General features: G+C 51.0%; 1 protein-coding gene across 4 annotated transcripts in view; it reads left to right on the top strand.

The window, feature by feature from the left end:
* Positions 1 to 10120, top strand: part of Asic1 (acid sensing ion channel subunit 1) — a 25276-nt gene that overhangs the window by 14590 nt on the left and 566 nt on the right. The window contains exons 1-8 of one of the 4 annotated variants that reach the window (XM_048802698.1): positions 2603 to 3946; positions 6622 to 6772; positions 7368 to 7495; positions 7779 to 7932; positions 8244 to 8300; positions 8742 to 8895; positions 9354 to 9445; positions 9964 to 10043. In XM_048802698.1, coding sequence (XP_048658655.1) covers positions 3287 to 3946; positions 6622 to 6772; positions 7368 to 7495; positions 7779 to 7932; positions 8244 to 8300; positions 8742 to 8895; positions 9354 to 9445; positions 9964 to 10043 — 1476 coding nt within the window. In that variant the 5' untranslated portion in view covers positions 2603 to 3286. Of the gene's footprint in view, positions 1 to 2602; positions 3947 to 6621; positions 6773 to 7367; positions 7496 to 7778; positions 7933 to 8243; positions 8301 to 8741; positions 8896 to 9353; positions 9446 to 9963; positions 10044 to 10120 lie in introns of those variants that run through there. The other 3 variants (XM_015493592.2, XM_048802699.1, XM_015493593.2) reach the window with 3 other exon arrangements.

Below are 10120 nucleotides of genomic sequence, written 5' to 3' on the forward strand. Positions count from 1 at the left end.
GAGGGAGGGAGGGGAGGGGGAGACAGGGAGGGAAAGAAATTCAGAAAAAGACATAGTAAGTCAGAAACCACTTCGTTGTCACACACAGCTGAAGAGTACTGATAAGGAGTGATATAGGGAAAGGACACAACCTTGGACAGAGAGTTCAGAATTGAGTGTAGCTCTCTGTGTGTGTATGTGGGTGGGTGGGTGTGCTCGTGCACAATTGAGCACCTCTCCTGGGGCCCTTTGTGTTGCCTGGGGTTTGGGTATGCCCCCTGACAATTTCCTCACCTCTCCTTTCCTGTAAAACTTTGGCTTTGTCTCCTTGGTTAAGGTTAGGGTGAGAGAGAACCTTAGAAGAACAAGAATACCGAGTATGGAGGAGGAAGCAGCTGGGTGTGCATTTGTGTAGCAATGTGCAGGAGTGTGTGGTGAATCTTCTTGTTGGTGTTGGGAAAATGTATACAGTTAGACTAAACTCACAGTCCTTGGAGGCTGAACTGTGTCTTTCTGGCCTCCATTCTGGTGAAGCCCCAAGCTGGAAGCTCTCCTGCCTTAGTTTCCTCCCTCTGGAAGTCCAATCTATATCCACTTCCAGGACATCTCAAGGAAGGGGACAATGCCCTCTAGTGGTCAAGGAACACATGGGCAGCTGCAACTTTCCCAGCCCAAGCCTCAGCCACCCCCCAAAATCCACTTACCCCTGAAACACTTCCTGAGAAGATGCAAGGCAGGAAGACTTTGCCCTCTGAGAGCGAAGGTCTGGCAGGCAGGAAGAAAATGCCCACAGAGCAGGAAACAGAAAAGCAGCCCATGAATCCATATAGGAGAAACCTGAGGACAACAGCTGAAGGTGTGTGTGTGTGTGTGTGTGGGGGGGGGTCTCTCTCTCTTCCTCTCTGCAGTGACTTATCTGTGATTACTCTGGTGTCCTTGGTCTTTTCTCACTTCCTGTTCCTCTGCATGGTCTCTGAGTCTTGATCTTTTACTCTTCATAGGCTCTGCTCTCAAGGAGCTCCTGATCACTATGCATGCCAGATGGGCCCTGAGCAGAACTTGACCCTTCTGTTTATTCCCTTGGCAGGTACTAACTAATCCCTGTAGAGTCAGAGAAGGCTTCTTGGAGGAGGTAACATATAAGCAGGTCTTGAAAAAGGAGTAGGAAGCCAGGTACAGTGCTTTGTGCCTGTAATCCCAAATTCTTGGGAAGCTGAGGCAGGAGAATGGCTTGAGTCCAGTTCAGGGCCCACATGGCAATATACTGAGATCCTTTCTGGATAGGAAAAGAAAGGAAAATAAGTAGAAACTCTCCAGATGGAGTCCAGGGAAGACACGGGACTGCAGATAAGCTTAGTGTGGTCTGGGAAAGGTCATGATGGGTGGATGTGGGCTGAGGTGGAGGGACAGTGGTAGAAAGTAAGGCTGAAGCTTTACTGTCAGCTTTGTAGGTCCACCTGGGGGAGTGAATTTTACCAAGAGGCACTGGGGAGTGAAAGAAGGTCTTTAAGCAAGAGAATAGTCAGAGTGTATTAGTCTAGTCCATAGCATGGACTAAAAACAGGGAGAAACTGTTGAGAGGCAGGGAGGTCACTTAGGAGGCTATTGTTTAGGAAAAAGAGTTTGAGGTCAGTCAGAGGACAGTGTCATAAAACTGGAGAGGGGCCAGACCTCAAGCCTCCTCTTCTGGGGCCTCTGTGTCCCTGGCAACAAAGCTAAGGCCAAAGGTTGCACAATAGTCAATTCTGCTATAGCTTGGAAACCTGCCTCCCATCCCCAACTCACTCCAGGGGCCATCTGGCAAATGGGGAAGAGGCTGTTAGATAGTTAAGGAATGGGAACTCCCAGGTAGACCTGTCTAGCTCTCACTGCTCCTCCTCTGGCCCCGAACAGGAAGGGTTAATCTGCTGTCTCTCTCTCTCTCTCTCTCTCTCCCTCCCTACCCTTCCCTCAGGTCACCTTCTTGGCCCTGGAGACTAGGCCCGAGGCTCAAGTTCCTCAGCCAGTGGCCCTGGGTAATCAGAGCATAGAGGGGCCAGCGGATTGGGGGAAGAGGGCACCTCAGAGATAGAGGGATTAGGAATCTGCAAGGCTGAGGGTTTGTAGGTTGTTTCCCAAAACTCCCTACCTGACCCAAGACCCTCTATCTCTGCATTGATCTCAATTTTTTCCATGCACTAGAGAACTCCTGGAACCCCTCTTCTGTACTGTTTTGGGGTGGGCAAGCTGGGAATATAGTGATGATCTTCCAGCAAGCTTTTCAGCTGCAAGAGAGAGGATACCTTCCTCCAGTGCCGGGAAGTGGCCACAAATGAGTCTGTGGTCAGGGAGAGACTTCTGCTAATGGAACCTGAGTTAGCCCCACAATCCACAAAATGGGGTAGGAGAAGGAAAGGGACCTAAGTGCAATTCAGCATGGGGGAGGGGTGCTGGCCTAAAGTAGAGCTGGAGGTCAAGGGATAAAGGGGGTCCAGTACTAGCTGGAGGGAATTTGGGGTTAAGGGGGTGATGACAGGGAAATTGGGGGCTTGGGAATAAGTAAACTGGGATCAGGACAGTGACTGGAAGGTAACTGAGGATCAAAGGATTGATTAGAGAGGAACTGGGGTTTAAGGGTAGATTGAGAGAATAGGGGATCAATGAAATGGGGGGAAATTATGGGTCAAAGGGAATTAGAGAGGAAGTAGAAGTCTGAGAGAATATCTACAGAGCATGAGAAGCTTGGATATTCCAGAGGAATAACTGGACTTGGGACAATAAGGGAGAGAGCCGGAATTGGAATGGGGAAAGTGAGAGACATGCTGGGGAATAGACTGGAGGGTGAGAGAGCATGCATGTGTGTCCTGAGGGAGGGTGGGGACTGTTACCAGCTGAGATCATCCTGCAGTGGGAACAAAGGACTGTGCTGGGTCCCACCTCACCTGGGGAGGGGATATCAAGAGCTCCAGCCCTAGGCTTTTCCAGGGTTTCCACTCTGTCTTAACCCTCTAGGTCCTGCTGGAGCCAGTGACAGGAAAGGGGCTCGTGCTCCCCTCCTGTCTATCAGCCTTCCTTTCTCACTGCCATCAATTATTCATTAGCCTTCCCTGGTTGGGCAAGCTGGTCCTCCTCTCCATGCTCCGCCCAGCTTAGCTACACTGCCACAGAGGCCCCAGTGAGAAAGGACAGCCAGCCAGGCAGTGCAGAACTAGCTGAAGGACTAAGTGGCTGGCCCCTCCGGACCCTGCCTGGGGTCATATCTCCTTTCCTCTGGCACCTCCCTCTTTCCTTCTGCCAATCCTCTGGTGTCAGAAAGTCCCTGGAGAAGATGCCAATCCAGATCTTCTGCTCTGTGTCATTCTCCTCTGGAGAGGAAGTCCCAGGGTCCTTGGGAGATGTCTGGGGTCCCCATCATCACCACCAGCAACAGCGGAACAGCTCAGAATCCGAAGAGGAGAAAGAGAAGGAAAAGGATGCATCAAGGAACGAGGCCATCAAGGGGGATTCACCCGTGGATTTGGTGGCCTTTGCCAATAGCTGCACCCTCCATGGTGCCAGCCATGTCTTTGTGGAAGGGGGTCCAGGGCCAAGGCAGGCTTTGTGGGCTGTGGCCTTTGTCCTGGCATTGGGTGCCTTCCTGTGCCAGGTAGGGGACCGTGTTGCTTATTACCTCAGCTACCCTCATGTGACCCTGCTAGACGAAGTGGCCACCACAGAGCTGGCCTTCCCAGCCGTCACCCTCTGCAACACCAATGCTGTGCGGCTGTCCCAGCTCAGCTATCCTGACTTGCTCTACCTGGCCCCCATGCTGGGGCTGGATGAAAGTGATGATCCTGGGGTGCCCCTTGCTCCACCTGGGCCAGAGGCTTTTTCTGAGGAGCCCTTTAATCTTCACCGTTTCTACAATCGCTCCTGCCACCGGCTGGAGGACATGCTGCTCTATTGCTCCTACCGCGGGGGGCCCTGTGGCCCTCACAACTTCTCCGTGGTGAGTGGGGGTCCATGCCTAGCATAACACCCTGAGATTGTCTGCTATGGCTCTCCTTGACTGTCACCTCCTGGGGCTGAGGCTGGTATCTGTGCAGTGCTCCCATCTGGGCCAGAGCTCACTTGGGAGTCCAGGGTCTGGAACTGGAAATATTCCCAGGTCCACACCAGTACTGCTCTTCCTGTTAGAATCTTAAAATATATTTGTCCTAGTCAGTAATTAGCTGGTGCCCTGAGGCCCCTGATATTTTCCTGAATATCCTCCAGCCTCACTTGCCCTTCCCCAGACCCCTTCATGGTCTAGCAGTGCCCAGACCTTGCTCTGTGAGGACAACATTTGATCTGTTGGTGGGTGGCTATATCTAGCTATTTTGATTATCACCCCTGGACTTATGCTGGGGAAGGAGCCACCTGACCTCTGGAGTGCAGAAGTGGGTGGTAAGGAGTTGGTAGAGGGGTGGAGGCAGCCCCCATCTCCACCTGCTGAACCACTTGTCAGCATCTTCCTCCTTAATTGCATCCTTACTTGGTCTTCTGTGCTTCTATGGAAGCCCATCCTCCACCCACTGTGTGTGTGTGTGTGTGTGTGTGCGTGTGTGTGTTTCAGAGAGAGAGAGAGAGAGAGAATAACAGGTCACCTCTAAATTAAACCCCTTCCTCTCTGTTCTAAGTGGCAGGGACGTTCTTCCCAGAAGAAGCCCTCACTGAGAGTTAGCTTCCCCCTTGGACCTCCCACCCAGAAGTCTGGGGCCTTCCCTGATGAGGGACCACCTGCCACACTGCCATTTCTGCCCTCTGACTCTCCAGCCATCTTCCAGTTCTTTCTGACTTAACTCTTCTCTGGCTTCTCCAGGTTACAGATAAGATACCTGGCTTTTCCTCCCCCACACTCTTATCCCTGATTCCCCACCTCCTCCCTAGTGTAAGAGCAGGTGGGTGCCATCTCAGACTACGTAATGACTGAACACACATAGGGGACCTTGATGTTTTGGCCACTTGACCTCAGGAAGTCCAGGAGATACAGGACTGGGACAAGAAAAGAGTCAACCTCTCTCCTGGGAGCCCAGGGGTAGAGCAGACACTTCTTATCCAAAACCACCAGGTGGCAGCAGGGATCCATTGCTCTGTAACCCTGCCCTCTCAGCCAGGCAAGGTTGGGGCTCCCAAGTGACCTCAATCAAGGTATGTGCATGTGTGTCCAGCTAAGAGCTTGTAGCTTCGTGTCACAAGAGCTGGTGGCAGAGTTGGGGAATGAGGAGCCCTCATAATTCTCTCTGTGCTTTATCATTAGATCTCACCCACAAAATGGGGGAGAGCAACATGTTCTCTCTTCTGGAAGAGGTGACAGAGGCTATATGAGGAAGGGGCAAAGACTATTTTCTAGTGACCCCCACTAGACCTGCTGCTGGAATCTGGCCTGACACTCTTGTCTCCCCCTTCTCGGGCCTTCTCTGAATCTTTGTGACTCACTTTGTGGACTTTGTCACCATCCAGCAGTAGTAAAAGAACACCCATCCAATTTATGGTAACATTCAGGGAGGCCACTCTACTTTCCACATCTGTGTAATCAGAGGTATGAAAAAGGTTGTAAGGGGATGAGGAGTCAGGAGCTCCCAGGGCTGAGATTTCTTCTAAGGCCCTCATAGCTCTATAAGAGCATTGCCAATATGCCATGCCTTGGGGCTTAGTCCTGAGTGCTGGGTGACCATGGTCCTTAGCATGGTAACTGGGGCTTTCAGGTTCTGATGATAATAAATAGGACAGTGATGGACATAGGGGGCTGATGGCTAGAGGAAACAGAAAAGCTTTGGTTTGGCGGTCTTGGGTTTGGGGGCATGTCTTGGGGAGAACAGGATTTCTAATGTCTGGGGTGAAATCCAGAAGAAAAGAAGATCTATCTCAGAAGGCCCTAAGGATCTGGCAATGAGAAGATCCTGGTGATGGAGGTGTACATGGCAGAATCCTAACCAGAAAAAAAAATTGCCACTTGATGGTTCAAGTGCTACACATTGAAAAGACTTTAATAAAGAGACTGTTTATGGAGCTGTGGGAAGGATTAAGAAAACCAATAAGGTTGGGGATATAGCTCAGTTGGTAGAGTGCTTGCCTCTCATGCACAAAGCCCTGGGTTCAATCCCCAGCACCACACACATGCACAAACATACACAGAGGAAAAGAAAGAAAGAAAACCAATAAGAGGGCTGAGGCAGCTACCAATAGTGGGAAGTTGTTATCACTTCTAGGCTAAAGGGCCATAAAAGGAAACAGTTCCATCCTTCCTTGCAGGATTTATAGTCACGGAAGGTCTAAGCCACTGGAAGCATTACAGAGGGGTGAGGGATGGGGAAAGATCAGTACCCCAGTCCTCTCTCCTCCTGCCTTCTTCTTATCCCTTACTTGTGGTTCTCATTGACCAAGCCTAACTGAAGCCCATTCAGGTGGAAAAGGAGCTCAGGCCATGTACCCCACAAAGGTTAGCTTCCCACTGCACAGAGCAGGGAAAAGAAGGGTGGAGAATAGATGGCAGAAGGGGACAAATGGAGAATGGGCTACATAGGAGGAACTGTTCCTGGAGGGTGTTGGGATTCCAGCTGGGATGGGGGTTGTTTGGGGACACTCCTCAGTTGGTAGTAGGTACTGGCAGGACTCTCAGACTCTCTATTCTCCCCCCACCAGGTCTTCACACGGTATGGAAAGTGCTACACATTCAACTCGGGTAGAGATGGGCGGCCCCGGCTGAAGACCATGAAGGGTGGGACAGGCAATGGGCTGGAGATCATGCTGGACATCCAGCAGGACGAGTACTTACCTGTATGGGGAGAGACTGGTATGTTGCACCCCTCATACTCCCCATACTTCCTGGCCCCAGCCTCCACTAGGGCGCAGGGCACAGGCTCCTTCCCCTTCCTCCAAGGATCTCACCATCTGTATCTCTGACTTTACCTGACATCCCACACTCACATTTCCCTCGCTCCCCCTTCCTGGCTCAGTTACTCTCCAAGGTAACCAGCCATCCTCTTCCATCAGCGGCCGCCACTCACTCTATAAATAACTCCCTCTCTTCTTGGGCTGCCTGCTTGTCTGGTCTCAGGGGGCCGTGGGGCAGAGAGAGATGGGGAGAAGGGAAAAAAGGGAGAAATGAAGAGTATCTGAAACAGTGACATTTTAGGAAAAAGAATGTGAAACACCAAGATGTATAGCAAACACCAGGTAAGAAAAGAAGCATGTAGGAGGCGGGGGTCATTGCAACAGCATGGAGCTGGTAAACCCTGAAAGCAGCTAGGGGTAGCCTAGGACCCCATAGAGAGCTTACCTACCAAATAGACACTGTGCTTATTCCCAGGAGAGGCAGGATGTCCTCAGCTCTGAAGGGGATAGGAACTCAGAAGCCCTCTCAACTCACATACCCCTCATTCCCATAGACGAGACATCCTTTGAAGCGGGAATCAAAGTACAGATACACAGTCAGGATGAACCTCCTTTCATCGACCAGCTGGGCTTTGGTGTGGCCCCAGGCTTCCAGACCTTTGTGGCCTGCCAGGAGCAGCGGGTGAGAGAGCCATTGAAGGCTGGTCCTAGGGTGGGGTGTTGAGGGGTCAAGATGGAGTGGTGGTGGTCAATAATGGGAGGAACAGGTGAGGCAGGACCTTTATGGTAATTGGGATAGTTAGAAACATGAATGATCTAATGAATGGGTATATTCTACAAACTGCAAAACTTCATGGGCTGCGGAGGGAGAGGGGCAGAACTCCTGAGTTCTGCATCTTGTCAAAGAAGTACAAGGTGACTCAGGGAGAAGTCATCACATTCCCCCAGCTCCCCGGCTCTCCCAGCAGCTCATCTACCTGCCCCCACCCTGGGGCACCTGCAAAGCTGTTACCATGGACTCGGATTTCTTCGACTCCTACAGCATCACTGCCTGCCGCATTGACTGTGAGACACGTTATCTGGTGGAAAACTGCAACTGCCGCATGGTACACATGCCAGGTCAGGCACCAAGTCTTCAAGCACAATCCTGGGGGCTTGCCCCTCACCTGCTCCCCATCTATATCAATCTCTCTAGCCTACTGCATTCTTTGCCCTCTAGCTCTTATCTCTCCAATCTCAGTTCCAGCCTTTTCCAAAAAAAGTGGGTGAAAGGGTCTAGGAAGGATGGACTATCATGGAGGGTCATTTCCAGGTCACACTGGGGACTGGCTAATCCTACTGTCCCATCCTATCCATCTGCCACCTTATATGCCACTACCATCTCATGCCCCCTAATCTCCATCCTGCCCACTGTCTTCTCTTCTCTGTAGGGGATGCACCATACTGCACTCCAGAGCAGTATAAGGAGTGTGCAGATCCTGCCCTGGGTGAGTGCCCCTACCCTGGGGTAGTCACAGAAAGGGAAGGAGGTGCTACCAGCCATATGCACAGGGTTTTCAGACCAAACTCCAGAAGCTTCCAGTAACTACTGCACCACGTTGCACCCTTACATGTATCTGATTTTAAAGCTAAGAATAGTATCTTCAGAAACCCCTATGAAAAATAAATGGAGATCACCTGGGAGGGGCCTTTACATTCTTTCATCAGCACTTCAGCTGGTTGACCCTAAAGGGCCCTCATGGAATGACATATAGGATTTAGAAATACTCATGCAAAGGCTGGGTGAGGATCATCAGCACAGAGCAGTCACAAGACCAAGGTGAAGAGCAGATCAGGAAAAGGGGGGTGGGTGGCAGGGTTCCTTTGGGCAGGACCAGGATGTTCATGCTGGGAAACTCAATCAATGCCTCTCACCTGGCTGGGTACAGACTTCCTGGTGGAGAAGGACCAGGAGTACTGCGTATGTGAAATGCCCTGCAACCTGACCCGATATGGCAAGGAGCTGTCCATGGTTAAGATCCCCAGCAAAGCCTCAGCCAAGTACCTGGCCAAGAAGTTCAACAAGTCTGAACAGTACATAGGGTAAGGGATCTACTGTACAGGGAAAGGCTCTTGGGCAGGGACTGTGGAAGGTAAGAATGGGCTTTGATGGGGGACCAGCAGGCAAGAAGGAGCTAAGATAATCTGAGGATGGTCCAAGAGTTATCAGAGTACGAGAGTGAGAGTGTGGAGTGGAGATGGAGGGAAGATCAAGCCAGAATAAGCAATGGAAACACCCCTTTTTCCTCCCTCCTTGTTTTATCCTCTGTATTCATCCTCATTTCTGTAACTAAGATCATATCACACTTGCCAGTACATAGAGCATCTTTTCTTATATGCCATTTAATTTAATCCTCATAATAATTACAAAAGGCAGGTATCTCCATCAGCATCTCATCTTATGGACATGGAAACAGGTTTGGAGAGGGTAACTTGTAAGGTTTCCTAGCTAGTAAAGGGTGGAGATATGACTTAGGTCTTCTCCCCCAATCTTTATGCAGGGAGAACATCCTCGTGTTGGACATTTTCTTTGAAGTCCTCAACTATGAGACCATTGAGCAGAAGAAGGCCTATGAGATTGCAGGGCTCCTGGGTGAGCTGCTCATGATACCTGTCCCCTTCCCATACCACAGGCATGGCGTGGCTCCCTACTACTCAAAGCAGGGTGCTAACTCATCCCATCTTCAGGTGCTTTTCCCCAAACCCTGTTGTCTTGATATGTAGTGGGGGAAGGTAGTTGAGCCTTCTCTTAGGGCAAAGTGGAAAAGACAAGCCCGTGGGTATAAGGGAGGGGTAGGGGTGGAGGTGCAAACTATTTCATATGCCTCTGAAATTGATCCAGACACTAAGAGTGTTGGTGTGTTTTTGTAAACAATTCTTTTTCCTGAATAATACCTGTTTATATTAGAAAAGTAGGAAAAGACAGAAAAGCATGGAGAAGAAAATAAAAATCCTGCCAGAATATGGCTTTGTGATCCTTCTGCATGAAGGCTGCCACTCCCTTTGAGAATATGGCTGGCCTGCCCCACTCCAAGCCCTACTGCCCTCACCAAGTCCTGACTCTCTGACCCCGCTCCTACTCCCTTCCTACTCCACCACCCCACCCCGCAGGTGACATCGGGGGTCAGATGGGGCTTTTCATCGGGGCCAGCATCCTCACGGTGCTGGAGCTCTTTGACTACGCCTATGAGGTAAGGGGGCGGGGTAGGGTGGGAGCCAGGCGAGAGGCGGGGTTCCAGCCCGCCCACCCCACCCCACCCCTCGTAGG

The sequence above is a fragment of the Marmota marmota genome, unplaced genomic scaffold (genome assembly GCF_001458135.2).
Source record: "Marmota marmota marmota unplaced genomic scaffold, marMar, whole genome shotgun sequence".
Taxonomy (NCBI): domain Eukaryota; kingdom Metazoa; phylum Chordata; class Mammalia; order Rodentia; family Sciuridae; genus Marmota; species Marmota marmota.